The sequence below is a fragment of the Taudactylus pleione genome, unplaced genomic scaffold (assembly GCF_031769625.1).
Source record: "Taudactylus pleione unplaced genomic scaffold, aTauple2 ptg000128l, whole genome shotgun sequence".
NCBI lineage: Eukaryota > Metazoa > Chordata > Amphibia > Anura > Myobatrachidae > Taudactylus > Taudactylus pleione.
Window position 1 is genome coordinate 3,378,737 of NW_028284530.1, and position 21,059 is coordinate 3,399,795.

The 21,059-nt window shown below is 43.9% G+C and overlaps 1 protein-coding gene across 3 annotated transcripts in view; it reads left to right on the forward strand.

The window, feature by feature from the left end:
- Window positions 1–4,406: 4,406 nt before the first annotated feature.
- The window catches only part of SLMAP (sarcolemma associated protein), a 144,440-nt gene continuing 127,787 nt past the window's right edge, over window positions 4,407–21,059 (forward strand). For all 3 annotated transcript variants that reach the window (XM_088472687.1, XM_088472689.1, XM_088472688.1), the window contains exon 1: window positions 4,407–5,495. In XM_088472687.1, coding sequence (XP_088328813.1) covers window positions 5,298–5,495 — 198 coding nt within the window. In that variant the 5' untranslated portion in view covers window positions 4,407–5,297. The remainder of the gene's footprint in view (window positions 5,496–21,059) is intronic.

Genomic DNA, 21,059 nt, shown 5'->3' on the forward strand with positions numbered 1-21,059 from the left:
AGTGTTATTCAAGTAAAAGTACAGCAGTTACATGCTCTGATCCTCATATAATCTTAGCGCAAAGAGATTATACAGACCCAAGTACAATTATACATACGCAGCACTCTCTGGTCCAGATGTCAGGCATCAGCAAGAAACCCCCGTCAATCAGCATTCAGCACGAAGACTAGGAACCCAGGGTCAGAGCACACATATTTATATCCCCCAGGAATAAACAACACAATAGAGAAGTTTGTTGCTAATACCATTGGTCCTAAAGGAGAGGGCATGTTACAAGGCTTTTAACAGGTTGGTTCAAATAGACACAATCCAGCCTCTAACAACTGGTGGTCTCTGGTTTCCCGCCTCATGCAAATCCTAACAGTTGTTCATATAATGTACATTTTGTTGCTTGAAGTCTCTGCGGTCCATAAGTTGAGAATACATGTTGAGATCTCTCCATCGATATTACCGGAATACGGTTGAGAGAGTACGCATCAGTACAATACCAAGCATGGCTTACTTATCACGTATAAAACCTTAGTTACGAAATAACCTTTATTTCCTAGCAATGATAATAAATGTGCATACTCGAATCTTATACCTTTAAGCTTATGGAACCTTGTATGTGAATATGTAATGTGTGAGTATGTGGGGTTTGATGTAAAGACGCTAGTTAACTTGGGACAGATGCGTGTGCATGGAACTAATATTCAGCGTTTTCATACAGGGTCTTATGCATTCGCTAATATGCGACTAGTTAACAGCGCAATTGTGCGTATTAATGTGTGTATGAGAAATGGTGCACTTAAACTCACAGTGATTACGCAATTATAGCATGAGCCTCTACAGGCACGTGAATTCATTAGAGCACAGAGATAACGCTGATCTGAAGTCTTAGAGAATCTGTGTGGAGGGAGACCACCATAGACCAACATGGGGAGCACTTCTTCGCTCTCAGCTATCCCTAGAAGTGAACACCTAGCAGTGTGGAATGCTGAGCATTATAGTTCCATGACTTGCTCATGTCCCAACAGCCCTCACCCTTTTCAGGCTCCAAAATACTGGTCTTTGTTCTCCCAGGGCCTGTGTAGATGCAAATTAGCACAGCTACAAGACCCAAACCTCAGATAACACTCTTGGCTTTGAAGGTATTTTATTGTAGGAAGCCTGCTAATGTAAGGTGCTACAAACGACCCTCTTGCTGTATTCGAGCAGGGCCACCTGGAGTGAGAGCAGACGTTATGTCCATGAAGCTTGTCTTCACAGGCTAGTTGTCACGTGGCCATTTGCTCTGTTTAGCTAATGCAATCCAATTTTGACATACTGTACAGCCATTTCTGAAATATATCCTTTAGGGGAATTATAATAATATACACACTTTATCCAGAGCACCCAAACTACGTAAAGTCATGAAATGGGCTTTTGATGAATTGCCATAACTTATGGCGATGATCACAGATGCAATCGCATGATGCTAATAGTAATATCGCCACATGTACTAAAGTGTGAGTTTATCTAAAATGGCGCTTAGGCGGCCATTCGCAAAATGGCATCTTGCGATCTCATTTCCAAGATGGCGTCTTGCGGCCAGTCGCAAGATGGCGTCGCAGCGATCCAATTTTAAACTGATCTTGTCTCAGCCATTTATCCAGCTTCGACAGTACATAGACACCTAGGCCACATAGGTTAAAGTAGACGATACCCTACGTGCAGTTCAGGGTGACATGATTTCATAATAACAGGCACAGAACCAGTGTAAATAATGCTGCAGTGAATTATCAAAGTAAACAATCTTTTAAAAATGTATAAGTTCATTATAAGTAATTTGTTTTTAAGCAAAAGCAGTATAGAGAGACGTGTGCCACTACAATGCATTTGCTGGAAATCGCCATAACAGAACTGTCAGACACAGAATTGTCCTACACAATACATTACAGTGGTGAGAGTCGCAGTACGGTATTTGGTGGAAGCCCCTGAGACGGTATGAATGGTGTTCCACTACGTCAGAGTGGTTCTGACCATTGTGCATTGTCTAGGTGATGGGGGTTAATTGTAAAAACTCACATTAAATGCATTGCAGAAGAGGGAGGTCCTGTTGACCATTTATGTGCTATTGACTGGTACAGTACACATCTATGGGGTCCACAACTATAACCACTAGGGCATGCCTTTAATAGGTAGCTTATGAGGTATATCATGCCTATGTAAGTTAAAAGTGGTGCCAATAATTAGCAAGTGAAAGATTGAAAACCAGAAGTAATTTGTATTCAAGTTATTTTGAGATGCTGCGGACGCTTTGACCATGGACAGCGACAATGATGAGTGACAGACAAAAAGAGCTCGCTTTTTAGAGTCCTTCTCATAGCAAAAGGCATCAACCAGCTTATGCCCAAAGCTATACCAGGTTTTACGGAACAGCGATAAATTATGTAACGGATTATGAACTATAGAATGTTGTCAAGACAATGGGGGAGATTCATCAACCTTTAAAAAGCACAGGTGGAGCTGTTGCCATAGCAACCAATCAGATTGTACCTATCAAATACCTAGTACATTCTTTCAAATAATAGTAATGAATCTGGTTGGTTGCTATAAGTAAAACCACCACTTGTCCTCTTTAGAAGCTTTGATGCCCCTCTTAAAGAAAGCAGAGACCATTAGTCCCAGCCTCACTTACTGCCAGGAAAAGGGGAGAGGACAAGGTCGTAACTAGGTGTGTTCGACTGGTGCCATCGCACAGAGAGCAAGATCTCTGTGGGCTGCACAGTCACTGGCCCTGGCTAGCAGGGTGCCTGGAATGGCACCCCACACCTAAGATTCACATATGCAGTGCCGCCTGGGGTGTCCTGTTAATGCTCCAGACGGGCACAATGCGGTCTATCCAGCCGACTTCAGGACGCCTGGTCAGAGCTGCACTTACTGGTGCTGCCAACACACCCTTCTTCTGTAACGTTTTGACGTCATGCTCGCTCAAGGGGCAGACGGGACCAGCATTTGTGCCCTGTTACAGCCCTGGGATAGGAAGTCGGTGCGTGCTACCAGATTCCAATATGAAACAATGGGATCACAATTCCCCAGCAGAGGACCGTGCAGAGATCTTTATCCAGCCTCTTGTCTACTAACAATGGGCTAGATGTATTAACCAACGAAGTGGTATCAGCACACATTATGTGCGCTGATACCTTTCTCAGGTATTAATGTGGGGCTAGGCGGTAAACGACATGGACGCTACGCGCCCCTGTCATTATGGGTGCAGCTAAGTTGGTCAATGTTTAAACGTTCAATTTGTCTGAGCGTTCCAACAGCTGCAGCTATTTAGATCGACAGCTGCAGCTGGCGTTGCCCTACCACCGCAGCAGGGAGAAGCATTGTCCCTGCTGCAGTGGCTGCCGGCTCCGGGGGGGCTGCATGCGGGATTTCGCAATGCTTCCGAGATCAGGTGCATGCCCAGTGGAGCCGGCCGGGAGTGAGACACAGTGCATCAGCACTAGCGGGGGATTGCTGGAGGGGGGAGTTTTCACTTCCCTGCTCTGGCAGATGAGATGTCCTTACACCTCATTAGTGCTTCCTGCGTCACCTCGGTAAAGAGGCCAAGAAGGAGGAGTTATAGCCCCCATATTACAACACACATACTACCCAACTATCCTCATTTCAGCGGGATGACCGCAAATAGCAGACCTTGAGATGGGCGGTAATACATCAGCAAATACCAACCCTCTGTGGCTTATTTTGTTCCAATTTTGCATGTCTGTTTGGAGGGACGCGTCCATGCAAGCCAAAGATCTCTGAAAAGCAGCTCTTTTAAATTCAATTTACAATGAAGGCATTAGTGCTGCTGGCATATGGGGGTCCCAGTAAAGCAGGGGCTTCCTTTGTAGAAAGTAAACAAAAAAATAAATGTGAAAAAGTGAAATACAGTTATATGCTGCAGAAAGACAGCATATTACATCATGAGAACATACAAAAACACAATTTTGCTTTGTTACAGAAATAATAATAATAATAATAATAATAATTCCACTCAAAACTAAAGCAAAAAAAAATTAAAAAAACAAAAAACTTTCTCTATCATGAAGATGGTAAGGGTACAATAGCTCTGTAACCACCATAATTCACACCAGGGTCTTTCCAGTTCGAGGGGTAAAAAGTTGGAAAAGCAGAAGCGGCGTGATATTGGAGAAACGTACGCGAGTATGAGCGGGCCACGTCGGGTCACAGTGCTCCGGTCACCGGGCAGGGGGGCCGCAGGGCGGCACTGGGTGATCGCTCTCCCTTTCACACACTCACACACTCGGGGGGAGGTCTCTCCCTTTGACAGTTTGGAGTGGGCCGGCGAATCGATGGGAGGCTGCTGATTGGCTAAGTGCGGCGCCCCGCCTCTCAGACCCCGCCCCGTGCTATGGTGACGCAGGAGGCCGGCTGCTGTGCTGTGCGGCTCTGCGGGGAGGTCGCTCGTATTCAATATGGCGGCGCGGGAGGAAGGGGATCTCGGAGGGGCTGCGGGCCACTAAACTGCCGGATCGCTAAGCCGAACGAGGAGTTTCCGTTCCCTGGAAGGGGCGTCGGTGGAGCTTTCACGGTACCCGGCTGGATAACTTCCCCCCCGAGTCACAGCTGGTGTTACCCCATCACCGCTGCTCGCGTAACTCCCCGCCGTGCCCCAGGACTCCCGCAGCGGGGGAAACTCGGGCCTGTCTCCGGGGGAGGGCCCCTACACCCAGACTTTCCTTCCCCTCCACCCCTGCCGCCAGTGCTGAAGATGCCGATCGTTCTCTAAGCTGTGTGCCTGCACCTCTCCCACCTGTCAGATCCTCCTCACCTGCCCCCGTCTCACTCCTGTGCCAGGGCATGGAGGCTGGCAGTCCGCTGGATGTCAATGCAGGGTAGCTGTGAATCCCTTCCTGCCCATTGCCCGACTCTCTGACTGGCCTGGCAGAAAACCCACTGCACCATTACTGGGAAGGGTGGATGTGCAGAGTCTGGATATTGGCACAGGGTTGGCACCAGGCTGGCAGATGTTGCTTTCTGCTCCATTCCCTAAGATGGATTGAAAGCTGGATACCTGGAGACCAATACTTTCTATTTGCTACTGGTGGTCCTTGATGGGATCAGTATGGGGTATTGGCTGTGGAACTGGAAGGATAGTTAGCAGACTGACCCACAGTCCTTTTGGCCGGTGTGTTATGAATCGGTGATCACTTTGCAGTGGAATATCTGTCGGTCTGGTAACGACCAGCAGTGGATAGTTTGGATTAGGGATTTTCCTGTCCCTCTTTGTTTCCATTCGGAGTGAACCTCTACCACAGCTGACCCAGATGCCTTCAGCCTTTGCAATCTTCACCTGCCGCCCAAATTCGCACCCTTTCCAGGAGCGGCATGTCTACTTGGACGAGCCGGTTAAGATTGGGCGCTCGGTGGCGCGCTGCCGCCCTGCGCAAAATAATGCCACCTTTGATTGCAAGGTGCTCTCCAGGAACCATGCGCTGGTCTGGTTTGATCACAAGACTGGCAAGGTAATCAATGGAATCTGGAATCATTTGCTATAAAGGTTTGCATGGTGTCCAGCTAGTCTTGGGATGACCCTGCTCTCGGCCAGGAGCAGACACTGGATTTCAGTCTATTCTGGCAGTGTAGAGCTCAGGGACAGTTTTTGCTTCTCTTGGGAAAGAGGAGATTCAATTTCCTTAAAATGGAAATGTATGCCTTCTGTGATGGTATAGATTTACACTTACAGCTGCTTCTGCTGAGCCCACTGGGGGCCTGGAATACAAACATTGTGGCAGTCATCAGATCTATAGCCTATAATAGTTATGTCTCTTTCAGGTGCTTCTCAAAGGCATTTGTGTTATTTCTGTTTGATAGATGTAGCAAACGCCCAAAGTTTGCTTGAGAGAAGTAGATGAAGTCTTGTTAGATACTGTTCTGTTTTATGTGAAGGAGAGGACTTATGTTTGCTTAATTTTACAGAACAATTGGTTAGATCCTAAATGGGGCCTCCTTGTAACGTCGTGATGCATTAGTAAGCATAATTTGCACTTGTGACAAAACAACAAGTCAAATGAGAAACTGACTCACCTGTACTTAAACATACTTTTCGAATGTAATACTGACCCACTTTAGATTTGGAGAAATATTGTGTACCTAGATGTTTCCTAATCACAAACAGCTGTCAAAATGATCTTAAACAATCTATGGTGTTTATTTGGGGCAATTATTAGACTTATGGTGCATACACACGGTCAGATTTTTCTTCAGATCTGAACGATAACTATTTAAAAAATCGTTAATATCTGAAGGAAAATCTGACATGCCTGAACGATGCACGTTCCCGATGGTCAGTTAACTATATCTGACATCTGATGTGTTTGCAGTCTGACTTGGACGATTCCATTAATTTTAATGCAGTCAAAAATCGTTCAAATCTTTGGTCAAATCATTCATCTGACAGATCTGACAAATGTGTATGCTCCATTATTCTTTGCAATATACTCCTGAATTGCAAGGATTTTTATTAAGTATGAAGCTGCATACACACGTATAGATTTTTCTGTCCAACCATCCAACTAGATGATTGGTTGGAATGAAAATCTGATAAGGTATGAAAGCAAATGACAATCAGCAATTTGCTCCCAAAGCCAGAACATGGGCAAAAACTGTTGTTTGAACAAATTGTTAAGATTAAACATTTAACAAACTTGTCTGACGTCTATATTCATCTGTTTTCTGGCATATAGGAGCAAATTGCTGATCATCATTTACTCCCATACGTTTACCAGATGTTCATTCCAACCAATCAACTAGTTGGATGGTTGGACAGAAAATCTTTACGTGTGTATGCAGCATGACTCTTGCAAAATCTCAGTGATTAAATCTAAATCTAGCCATTTCTTTTAAGGGCCTCTGTTTTTTTTTTTTTTTTTTTTTTTAAATCTTATTCTGAGCCATTTAAATTCGGTTTACGGTCAGGATTCAGTGTAGTGGGATGCTGCTGAGAAGATGCTGCATTTGTGGTCACAGCTTTTCTAAAATGCTCTGTCTCCCTTGAGTGACATAAAAACGTAAAAAAATTGATGCCGTAGGAAGGTAATTATAGCAGTTACGTAGCCAAGTCTAGGGTAATTAAATCTTAAGCGATGTGCTGCTTGACATTGCCGCAATGCTCTGCTGCACATGTCTGCTACATAAGGTACTGCCGAAATTACAAGTTTTCCTGTGCACCTCTATGCGGTATGATGGAAAACTTGCGAAGTGGATGGATGTGATGTGCTGTTCCAAAATGGCACATCACTGCCATTGCACTGAATTGAATTCTGGTTCTAAGCAATATAAAGGTAGGTACAAATGAGACGATATTTAGGGGGTCATTCAGACCCGGTCGTTAGCGCCGATGCGCTTGGACCGGGTCGATGGCCCCCCACAGAGCATGCGCACGACGGCGCCGTCGTCCGCATGCGTGAGACCCGCTACGACCGACAGCGTCGGTCGTAGCGGATCTCGATCCAAAGGGGGCGAGCTGTCGATGTTGATTGACAGCTCGCCCCTTTTGGAAGGCGGGCTGGGGGGGGGTGGCGCCTGCCGTTTGGGGGAGACCCCACTGACATCACTAGTAATGTCAGTGGAGAGCTTCCGGCTCAGACAGAGCCAAAAGTTCTCCGGGGCTTACGACAAGGGAGACCCTACCCTAGGGTCTCGTCGTAAGCCCCGATGGTCGCGATGGTCTTGACCATCGCGACCATCACCTTAGGCGGTCGTAAGGCTGTGGGTATTAACCCACATCCTTACCACCGCAAAGGAGGACGTCTTGAAAATTCAAGACGTCCTCCCCTCTTCAGACCGACCGCACGCTGTGTGCGACCAGCTCTGAATGAGGTCCTTAGTCCGATTCGACTGATCGGGCCAACATATTGTCAAAATCTGCTAATGTGTATGCACTATGTTGGCCCATGCAGGCTCCTGTTTGGTCGTCAGTCGCATCGATAGGTCGGAACTGATGACCCCATGCAGCGGAATGCGGCTGGTGCCGACATATCGGGCACCGGATCGTCTAATGTGTACTGGCTGCCCGATATGTCGGCCCGTCACCCGTGCAGTCATCTATCGCATCGCTGGGTACACCCCGTTTAGTGTAGGGGTGGGCAATAAACGACTCTCCAGCTGTTGTTGAACTACACATCCCAGAAAGTCCTGCAACAGTTTTAGAATGGTCAAATAGCAAAACTGTGGCAATGCATGCTGGGATGTGTGTACTCCGCTTTACACAAGTACCTACTACAACACAGATTGAAGTCAATGGGGGAATCAAAAATAAGTGTGTCAAGTATACTGCCACAAGAGGTGGCAATAATAAATGAATAATGTTTACATATTCCTGAGAATATCATATCTTATAATATTTTACGTGTTCAAACAGCTTGGATTTGGAGGTCCTGTTGATCTGAGCTCCTGCAGAGATGTTTGTTTCGGGCCTTCGTGGTCAATAAGTTGGTCTCGTATTCAATTGTTTTCAAACATCAACTTGCTGGAAATGTTGCTTATCTTCTAAGCTCTGTTTAATGTGAGTTTATAATCTAGTTTAGATCCATCTCTTATAACTTCTATTATCTATTGGTAATAATCATGGCACCTCCTGAAGGAAGTACATACAGTATCTCTGTATATCTAGTGCACACTACCTTCACTGTGACAGCATTATACTCAGCTTGTGGGTCTTAAACCGAAATGCCCCCTCTAGTTTAGTGAGTCTCTATTGTCCATGTCTCTTGCCTTTAGGCCAGGTACCCACTATTGTTGCATTTGTTTTTTTTTCTATTATTAGTACTGAAGATCTATGGCCTATGTTTTTACTAGCGTTGGGAAGTCACTGGCATTCCAGTAATGCATTTTACCTGCTAGTAATATTTCGGGTTTAACCACTGTCTACAAGGCCTTGCGTACTAATAATATAATATAATTGTATATTTCTCCTTTTTTACACATACCCGCTTTCTGTTCATAAAAAATATCTATAAGGTTAGTGCCATGTGGGCGCTATTTGACCTTGCAATTTAAATGTACAACTTGATCACTAAATGATATGGTATTTAGTAGTGAAAGTGAAGTGGAAGTAACTGCCTTGTTCATATGCTGGAATGCATCATACATTGTTTTACAAGTGTGTAGCACTGATGATCGAAGAGACAGTACATTCGTTATTGAGGCTAAAGGCAAATGAGTGCACCAAGCACCTTTGTGACACTACCCTGCTTATTAGTCGTTTTTTGTTTTAGAAATTCCCCCCTTAGCAGTAGTCCTGCAGGTTCCCTGCCATAGAATCAGCCTTCCTCACACCATCCTATGACACGGGACAGTCTGAATCCTGGTCCTGACATCACTGCTTACAGACTGCTCTTCCTGAGAGCCAGATCTCCCAAATGACTGTGTCAGACTGATGGCAAGTGGGGCCTGGTAGTTACAAGCATTTACAGTGTACATCTGCTTTAACCTCTAGCCAGTAGTAAAGCCAGCAGCAGGAAATACATTATTAACAATACTGTAAGTATTGTAAATTGTGTTGTGAGGGACAAATGCTAATTAATGTGAGGGCAGAATGCTCTTTATTTAGACATGCGACTTACAATGGCGATTGAGCTTATTTCCCCTTCGCACTAGGGACCCAGATGTGCAGTGAGGGCGGAAATGCGGTTCCATGCTCATAAAGTCCACCTAGAGAAGAAAGTTGTCCGCGCTCCATGCTTCGGGCATGGCGGCTTGCTATGTTCGCCACAAGATTATATTCTCCCTTTGTCAACATGGATGGTAGGGAATGACGTTGGACAGTAGCTGATGACATCAGGGTCCTCTCCGCGAAAGGAATGTAGACACTACCTTACAATGACCGCATGCAACTTTCTTCCTGATCTCCCAGAAACCATACTCCTCCATTCTAGTTCCTGACTGTCTGTTGGGCAGGCTGAAAAATGGTACAGACAAGATTGTATCAGATCGAACAACCAGATCTGCCAAATATGGGCAACATTTGTCTGACACTCACTGCTGAATTTGAGTTCTGACACGCTTGTCCAATTTTTGGGTTGTATGATGGAGTCATAAATAGTTTGACCAGTCTCTTGCACACTGTGGAGGCCTGAAATTTACAAGAGTATCAGTTCACTAGTAACCCTTACCTCCTAAAGGTCAGTCGGGATGCAATCGGGAAACCGGCTGTCTTAATCCTGACAGCCGACTGCTTTATCCCGGCGAGGGTTAAATGACAAGCGTCTATATCTAGACGCCTGTCATTTTCCCAACGCCGGGCGCCGCGGGGAGTGGGGGAGGAGGAGGGGGTTTAGGGCACCCAGGGGGGGATTTAGGGTTAGGCACCCCCCCGGGAGGGTTAGGCTAGGGGTAGGGAGGTTTAGGGTTAGGCACCCCCCTGGGGGACTTAGATTAGGCAGGGGGGAAGGGGGGGTTAGGTACTTAGAGGGGGGATTAGGTTTAGGCACTTGGGGGGGAGGTTGGGGTTAGGCACCCCTAAGGAGGGTTAGGTTAGTTTTTACTTGCCTACGGACGATCGGGATTTCCAGCGCTGTCTGGCTTCCGCTGCCGAGATCACTGCTTCTGTCGGCCTACCGCTGCCGGGATTCGAACTGCCCGTCAGAGGGCCAGCAGTATTTCATACCGATTCCAGTCAGTCAATGCCTCAGTGATATTACTAGTTCATAACAAATTGCATACTGGTCCGGACCAAAGAATGGATGTAAATTGTTGCGGTATTGGTAAGTGTGACAGTGCGTAGCTCTATGGAGAAGAGCAACTTATCCAGCTAGCTACACACAAAGCAAACCAGTATTTTTTTTTTTTTTCTTTGTATAATGTTTGTCTTGTGATGTCTTCTGTACTTGCATAGTTGATATTCTAGCCAACCGCACCCTTCTAGACAAATCATATTATCTTCACTTCTTTTTATCCTGCTCAAGTGAGTTTAAAAAAAATTGTCATTATGATGTATATCCTATAGTAGAAGCAGGGCTGGGCCTAATGCTAATGTGTGTTTCTTTGCAGGACTTGGCTGCTATTTAGTTGAATTTAGCAGTTTGGTCATCTTGATTGTGTGTAGTATCTGTATAGTTTTATGCCAGTGATTTAAATTATTTTCCTTTAAGAAACAATTACAAGGCATTTTTGTGTGTTAATTTAAAGTCTACCTAGTGCCCACTGCCTGAGGACCGTTTACTTATGCACTTAAAGGGGGCCATTCAATTAAACGCAATGTTGAATAGTGACGGGAATCCGTTCCCCAAGCAATTCAATTGTCCCCATCGCGCCTTGCACTTTAGTCGATGCAGGTTACGGCGCCGGGATTAACAGTGTGGACAATTGAATAGTTCCAGGAACTCATTCCCGTCGCTATTCAACATCTTGTTCAATTGAATTTGCCCCAAAGGCTTTAGGTCTTATTCACAGTGGGATGCTAGTTTGTCCTGTGGACGATTTTTAGCACTAAGCATGTTCCATTAGCTGCGTGCATGCATCTGACCGATTCACTCATACGTTTCAGTTACATCTCCACTTGCGGCTGAATGTGTGTAAATCTGTAGTAACAAGTAGGCCAAAGCTGGGGACACACTTGTTGATGTCGTTGGATCAAGATATATTGCGAGTGCGTTGGCGGGTGCATACACCCGGTATGTCCGTGAATGAAGTCGTTCAGACATCTCTGGTCGGCCCTGCAGCACAGACAATCGTGATGTATCCTGTAGATATATCGGCATGTCTGGCTGTGTGCATGGGCGACACACCGACCACCCGTACACTGGCTGCAGGGATGGGCGACTATAACATCACAGTTTAAATGACTGTTGTGACATCCAATTGTAATGCCAGGCCAGGAATATCGAGCGACTGATTGGTATGTGTGTAGCTTACTGATCTGCAGCTCTGACGGTAGATCGGTCTGTCGACCCAGCATAAGTTTAGTGAGAATGTGTCATTTGAATTGCAGGCTATACTAAGTTGTGAAATCCACCTAATTTCAGATGGATCTCTTCTTAGTTGCAACAAGGGGCTCGATTCAATTCAACACGAATTGAATAGCGCTGGTAGGGAGCTCCCGGAACGATTCAATTCAGTGCGCAATTCTGTCGGAGAATGCCGCTCTCGTGCTCTGATTTGAATAGCTCCGGGAGCTCCCTCTCGGCACTATTCAATTAGCGTTGAATAGAATCAATCCCAATGACAGGGCTGGTGCTAGTGCATGCTGTTAATAACAGCTTTAAAATTACACGTGTGTGTGTGTGTGTGTGTGTGTGTGTGTGTGTGTGTGTGTGTGTATATGTATGTATATATAATTCCATATCGAGCGGCACTCTCAGCAATAAACACCAAAAGAACCCTGGTGCCCTCCGTCAGAGGCCAACTCCAGTAGGTCCCAATATGCAATCCACATCGGCGGCACTCAGGTAGAAAAATGCGTCTCAACACAGGGGTATGCTACCGACGTTTCGGAGCCATTTATTGCTCCATCATCAAGCTCACAGATGCAATACAAACAGCACATATATATACGTACACCTCACCTCAGTGGAATCGCATGTTCCCGCGTCCAGTTCAGAGTCGCATCCGAGTGACGTTAAACAGCCACCGCTAGCACCCACGTGTCAGGCATCAGACGCTGGATAGAGGGGGCGTTCCCAGGGTGAGTCACCGTTACCTAGACAACGAGCATAAGCAAAATGCCTCCGCCCGATCTCTGTCTAGGACGGGCTCTCATCCCAGCCACGTCATCCCTCACCTCCAACATACCACGCCCACATGAGTACCGCCAGCCGTGAACCTGGTTGCCTACACCACAACGGACCGCCTATCCAGACAGCCGAGAACAGTGTATCCACACAGACATAAACATACATATAAGTAACATCATTCAATGGCACGAAGAACATATACAGTTATTTATAAACACCTATATAGAAAACCCTTACTAATGAAAAATAGTTATAAGAAAACTCCTATCAACAATAAATATACTAGCCCAGTGTACCCATTATATAATAACCAGATACATCGACATAAATTCTAGCGTATAAGTACCTTAACATAATCAAGGGACCCATATATCTCTGTCCCATACACAAAGTCTTATCTCAGTATAAAGAACGACCATAAAGTCACCAAATAGATCATATAGTTATAGCAATAATGTACCTATGTCAATGATGCATAGCTTGTATAAAAAATCCTACTTCCAAAAAACCTAAGGATTAACCCATATCACAACCATAGCTACAAATAATCAATTACAGAAAGCAGTGGAGACCGAGATTCTCGTTCAAACCCTGTGGCGCCAGGGAGTCCAACCTATAGATCCACCGCGCCTCACACTGTAGAAGCTTGAGTGATCTATTACCACCTCGAAGAGCTTTTGGCACATGATCATGTATATTTATTGTTGATAGGAGTTTTCTTATAACTATTTTTCATTAGCAAGGGTTTTCTATATAGGTGTTTATAAATAACTGTATATGTTCTTCATGCCATTGTATGATGTTACTTATATGTATGTTTGTCTGTGTGGATACACTGTTCCCGGCTGTCTGGATAGGCGGTCCGTTGTGGTGTAGGCAACCAGGTTCACGGCTGGCGGTACTCATGTGGGCGTGGTATGTTGGAGGTGTGGGATGACGTGGCTGGGATGAGAGCCCGTCCTAGACAGATCGGGCAGAGGCATTTTGCTTATGCTCGTTGTCTAGGTAACGGTGACTCACCCTGGGAACGCCACCTCTATCCAGCGTCTGTTGCCTGACACGTGGGTGCTAGCAGTGGCTGGTTGACGTCACTATGATACGACTCTGAGCCGGACGCGGGAACATGTGATTCCACTGAGGTGAGGTGTACGTATATATATATGCTGTTCGTATTGCATCTGTGACCTTGATGATGGAGCAATAAATGGCTCCGAAACGTCGGTAGCATACCCCTGTGTTGAGACGCATTTTTCTACATATATATATATATATATATATATATATATATATATATATATATATATATATATATATATATTAGGGGTGAGCGGATTCGGTTCTACTCGGTTCTGTTCTGATTTAAAAACCGAATCTTATTGGGTATCAGCTGTCACGAGTTTTGGATAGCCAATAAGATTCGTTTTTTTTTATCCGGACGGAACCGAGTAGAACCGAAAAACACACACACACACACAATTTTCATATTTTGGCCTCTATTCACCACCACAATGGGTTTGAAATGAATCAAGCAAGATGTGATTTAACTGCAGACTTTTCAGATTTTATTTGAGGGTAATTACATCCAAATCAGGTGAACGGTGTAGGAATTACAACAGTTTCTATATGTGCCTCCCACTTTTTAAGGAGCCAAAAGTAATGGGAAAATCCTAAATCTAACTTTCACTTTTTAATACTTTGTTGCAAATCCTTTGCAGGCAATTACAGCCTGAAGTCTGGAACGCATAGACATCACCAGACGCTGGGTTTCATCCCTGGTGATGCTCTGCCAGGCCTCTACTGCAAATGTCTTCAGTTCCTGCTTATTCTTGGGGCATTTTCCCTTCAGTTTTGTCTTCATCAAGTGAAATGCATGCACAATCGGATTTAGGTCAGGGGATTGACTTGGCCATTGCATAACATTCCACTTTTTAGCCTTAAAAAACTCTTTGGTTGCTTTTGCAGTATGCTTCGGGTCATTGTCCATCTGCACTGTGAAGCACCATCCAATGAGTTCTGAAGCATTTGACTGAATATAGGCATAATATTGCCTGAAACACTTCAGAATTCACATCATCAATAAATACAAGGGAACCAGTTCCATTGGCAGCCATACATGCCCACGCCATGACACTACCACCACCATGCTTCAATGATGAGGTGGTATGTTTTGGATCATGAGCAGTTCCTTTCCTTCTCCATACTCTTCTCTTCCCATCACTCTGGTACAAGTTGATCTTTGTCTCATTTGTCCATAGGATGTTGTTCCAGAACTGTAATGGCTTTTTTAGATGTTGTTTGGCAAACTCTAATCTGGTCTTCCTGTTTTTTGTGGCTCATCAATGGTTTGCATCTTGTGGTGAACCCTCTATATTCACTCTTGTGAAGTCTTCTCTTGATTGTTGACTTTGACACATATACATCTACCTCCTGGAGAGTGTTCTTGATTTGGCCAACTGTTGTGAAGGGGTTTTTCTTCACCAGGGAAATAATTCTTCTGTCATCCACCACAGTTGTTTTCCGTGGTCTTCCGGGTCTTTTGGCGTTGCTGAGCTCTCCGGTGCGTTCTTTCTTTTTAAGAATGTTCCAAACAGTTGATTTGGCCACACCTAATGTTTTTGCTATCTCTCTGATGGGTTTGTTTTGATTTTTCAGCCTAATGATGGCTTGCTTCACTGATAGTGACAGCTCTTTGGATCTCGTATTGAGAGTCGACAGCAACTGATTCCAAATGCAAATGTCACACCTAGAATCAACTCCAGACCTTTTACCTGCTTAATTGAAAATGAAATAACGAGGCAATAGCCCACACCTGTCCATGAAATAGCTTTTGAGTTGGTAGTCCCATTACTTTTGGCCCCTTAAAAAGTGGGAGGCACATATAGAAACTGTTGTAATTCCTACACCGTTCACCCGATTTGGATGTAATTACCCTCAAATTAAATCTGAAAGTCTGCAGTTAAAGCACATCTTGTTTGTTTCATTTCAAAACCATTGTGGTGGTGAGTAGAGGCCAAAATCTGAAAATTCTGTCAATGTCCCAATATTTATGGACCTGTGTGTAATATATATATATATATATATATATATATATATATATATATATATAGTCTGTGTAGCAGAGTCAATATACAGTTCAGCGCACGCAATGCTGGCGTAATTGCGGCTGATTTGCTTCCACCTCTACATCGTTTCCTATATTCTTAAGGATATTCTGTCATTCAGGCAATGGACAAGCTACTTTCCAAAGAGTGTTGGTTCCACCCAAGAAATCCTGTGTAAGCAGGTTGTGAAATGTTATCAGAAGTTTTGATCAGAAGTGACAAAGGAATGAATATATAGCATGGAATGAACTGTGTTAAATTGGCTAAACCCATGCAAAGTAATGGGCGCACTGCCAAAAAAGAAGTTTTGGCTTCCAAAAGTCTGACTATTCGTGGACTTAGTTTGCCTCCTCAGGAGAGTGTGAGCAGATATAATGGGTGGCTGAGGAACTCACGCCAACTCGCATAAACAATTGGATAGTTCCAGGTCACTTTAGACTGGAGATTGGGTGCCCAAAAGCAATTCTATTTCGCTTTAGATGTGGTTACTCCACCCCCTTTATATCCACTATAAACTTAGAGCCTGATTCAGAAATGAACGCAAAGGCGATTATGCACGCAGATCGAGCGATTGTTTGCCATCACGCATGCGTATAAGCCGCACTGCGTCTGCGCAGTGATTACAGACGCACAGAGGAATCCATCGCAAAGTGAGTGACAGGCTGTCAGCGTTTGGAGGGGTGGCCTGAAAAACACAGGCGTGCCTGTCCGTTTGAATGCAGTTTCATGGGCATGCATAAATTAGCCACTGTGATTGCATGTGCAGCTCTGCGTGTCAGAAAAGCTCCCTGCGGCAGGTCAGACCTGCCGCAAGGGCAAGGTGGCTGTTGATGTGCGTCAATGTTACCAATATTTACACAGGTATGCGTCGGCACATGCAGGTTAGAAGGCAGCAGTGACTGTCTTTTATACTCGGGCGATCTTTGCAAAAAGCATATTTTCACAGCTGCGTTGTGTACGAAAACACTGCTGCGATCACAGTGTTCATCTCTGAATCAGGCCCTTAATTCCTTTGTAAAGACTATATACATTAAGGGGGAATTCAGTTGCTAGTCCCCGTGGCTGCTACTAGTGGGCGCCTGACGGAGCAATTCAATTGTTGTTCCATTGTAGTGCGAATAGCCGTGGGACCACATGTTTCTGCCGCACCCTACTGAGGTGGTGATCAGAAATGTGAGAAGTCCCTGGTTTGGGCGTGCAAATCAGGACTCTAGTTGTGTGTAACCTTATTGCGCGGCTATACCCGGTCTAATTGGGCACAACAAGCGAGATATTATGCGCCCAAAAACAATTGAATTGCTACATCAAGTGCCCATTAGTTAGCGCTGCAAAAGAAAATATTGAATTGCTGCTTTAAATGGTACACAATAGGTACATTATACTGATCAATTTTTAGAATTTTGGGGTTTCATTAACTAAATGGCAATTTCACACAAGATCTAAGTTTTTTAGAAAAAAAAATTGTTGTACACCGTCAAAAAACCCATGTATTATAAAACTGCCATTTACTAAATGTACCCTTTTGTTTTTGTGGACTAGGATCTTCAATGCCGCATACTATATCTATTCATAGAAAAGATAAACATTTAAAACAAAAGTAAAAGTTTCTGTAGCACAAAAGGCTGCTGAGAAGAGCCAGATTCTATAGTCAGTAATTTAAGGCGTAGTATTTTCTCAGAAACATTCAGGGACTGCTAATATGTGGGAGAGGGTGAGGTTATTCTGCTGACCACCTACTCTATCACAGCAGGTTAATAATAATAATAATAATAATAATGTGTTATGTCTCACTCTGCTTAAAGATCACCTCAAACAGGTAATTGTGAACTGGCTCATTTTCAAAACCTAAAGTAGAATTCTAGTCGCTCTCTCTAACATGAAAATTGTTTCCAACCACACCTCCCTATAGGAATTGTCTACAGGTGTAGAACATAATGCTGGGCAGTATGAGCCTGAGGGGTTTATTTATCAAGCAGTGAAAAACTTAGAAAAGTGGAGAAGTTGCCCATGGCAACCATTCAGCTCCTACCTATTATTTTACAGACTGTACTTGATAAATGCTCCTTCAAAGCTAATTGGATGCCATGGGCAACTGGTCCACTTCTCTAAGTTCTTCACTTCTTCACAAATAAACCTCCTCAATCTTCGCCATCACTCACCTGAGACCCTGGTGCTGCAAGGTGAGATATCTATCTATCTATCTATCTATCTATCTATCTATCTATCTATCTATCTATCTATCTATCTATCTATCATATATATATATATATATTTTTTTTTTTTAACTAGATTACAAAATAATCAAAGACAGAGCATCAAAAGGTGGAGTAAAAAAAACCCACAGACAACAGAGACTAGTCATAAAAATATATCCGAATCATAGCACACAAACTATACAGCTTAATACAAAGTATCGGGAAACAACACACAAAAAGGAGGGGATGGGACTTAAGGGGAGGGAAGAAGGGGGGGGGAGTTGGGAACCCAAAAATGCAAATAGAAAAGACAACCGTGGAGGGGGAGATGGATAAATGGGCTCAGACAGCAGCCATTACTTGAGGACTTGAATTCCAGCCATGGGTGCCAAGTAGAGGTAGTAGAATAATTTGATTAATGTTACATAGAGCACAATATGTACAAGCTATCATGTTACTTGTGTTGTGGTGTTTTTGCAATATAATATTTTTGGGGTGGGTTATTATGTTGTAACTACATAAGTGTATCTTGGTACCCATCTTTCTGCCACTGCCTCTTTATTAAAAAAATAAAAACAACCCTATTTCAGGGTATTTATGGTTAGATAGATGATCCTAACACAGCACTATAATATCACTTATTTTGTGTATGCAGTAGCTCTGTGATGCTGAGTATCCATTGTACTAGTAACCCCCAATGCTATAGCTGCCCTGCCCTGCGATTCAATTGAGCGGGATGCTGAATAGCCCCGGGAGGGACTTCCCAGAGCAATTCAATTCAGCGCACTGTTTGGTCCGACTAAAGGATTTCTTCTTGCACCCTCCTGAGGGTGCGAAGAGAAATCCTACTAATGTGCTGGCCGAGCAGCTGTTTGCCGGCTTAGCGTGGCGCTAAAGGCCTCGCGGCCAGCACCTTAATTAGAGGATGCCGGTTCTCGTGACTAAACACCCAGGTTAAGTCGCGAAAACCGGCGTTCTCCGACTTAACAGCTGCCTGACAAAGTTAACATCGTTCTTAATAGAATAGTTTCGGGAGCTCCCTCCCCCAGCTATTCAGCATCGATTTGAATTGAATCATGGCCATTAACAGCAGCAAATTACACACAGACTTAATCTGTCCAAATGTTGCAATAAATATACTTATCGTTTCCCTTGTGATCGTGTTTAGACCTTCAAAATTCTTTTTAAAAGGACTGACCTGTTTTGTTGTCAGTAGATGCCTCTTCCGCCCCTTAATCACATGAAAGATATCTCTTCACAGCTACAATCATGGTTTTACATTCACACCATTGTTTAAATGTCTGCAATGCTTCAAAGATGGTCAGTTTTGTCAAAAAGCTTTCCTCTGGAAGCGACCTAATAAAAGGTTTGATTTGGAAATATTAAAACGGTCTTATTACCCCTAATTAAATATTTGCTGGATGACACTGAGCTAATCTTGGATTGTTCCATGAACAGGAGATGGACAGCTAGTTGAGCATCATAATTTGTATACTAATTGTGTTAGTAATTACCGGTCCACATGGCTCCCTGTAAATGGATGATTCTTTTTGTTTTTGACAGAGGTCTGTTGACCTTTTCCACAATTTTATCAGGCAGTAGTCTTATTCCTGAGTTTTCTTTAAAGTATGTTAGGCAGCTGATGTCCATCAGGTCATGTATCTAGAGCTTCATACAGACTGCATTCCTCTCATTGCAGTGTGCTAATTGTGAGCGGTGTTTATACTTTCACTGGTTCCCAAATTGGATCCCACAGGGCACTTGTATTACTGCCGCCGGTTGATTGCCCAGGACCAAGTCACACTATTTGTGGTTAATGTGACTGATGAGCACAATTTACTTAATGTAACATTTTTTGCCGAATTACTCTATCAGAAACATTTGGCCTAGAGGTGCCTTAAAAAATGCTGATGCTCTAGGGCGCTGTGATTCAAAACTTTTTGAGAACCACTGCCTTATGTAATATGATGAATTGTCCTCTATGGAGAGGTACCGATCACAGATTGATATTATGTACAGATGGAGAGCAATGCCATTTACAAACAGAGACTTGATTGTAACACAATCCATAACCTGGGCTTAAAACCCTGAAGTTGTGTTTTGGTTTGACATACTTATATTATGCGATCTTTATTTGATGTTCCACTTGATGGGTTTGCATAATGTAACAGCCATCTGGTGCGATCATATTACTGAAGATATATATACTGTGCCCCTGCACCCACATGTCCAGATAAAGAATAAAAGGCACTCCATGTTCTTGTTTGATACATTGGATAGTACGAATGGAAATGTTTGGTATGCTTTATGCCTTACATTTTCTGAAGGTCACTTTACGGCTGCTGTGCTTTACTAGACAATGCCCGACCCAGTCCACAAGCTGGTATTGTATACACAAAGCAGTTGGAGTAATCAGAAACTCTGTGCTTTGTGCATTCTTTGTACATTTGAAGATGTTTTCTCATTGCGTTGTCATATGAAGTAATGTAGAAAAATGGCTGCAGCTTTACGTATGGCCACCATACCTGATATTTTTGAAATGCAAGCGATGGGTGATTACAGTTCCCTTAGGTCTTAGCACTGGTTGTAGGGGAACCTCAGCAACTAACCACACCATTATTCTATACACTGTGCCTTCGTTGTACCCAGTACCACAATTCTAAATGTCACCATTACACTGTATAGTCTGTACATATCTGTTTGTTTGTGCTGGACATTTGTTTGAAGTTTGTCTGTCATTTACCTTTTCAGCTGTCTTTATTGTGTTTGGGGCAGCCTGTGGCATCTGAGGCCTGTGGCATTCTGTGCGTGTCTTAGGGACATATGAGAAACGCTCTTGTAGGGTTAAAATTAGATTGAATTAGTTTGTATAGTGAATAAGAAATGTACAGCGGTGTTCCTGTTTTATACACTGTAGAAGAGATGTAACAAGCCACGAAGAGAGCGAAACTGGAGTGACTGACCAAAGCAACCAATCAGCTTCTAACTGTCATTTCAAAAACTGTGCTAGATAATTGACAGAAGCTGATTGGTTGCTTTGAGCAACTACTCACTTTGTA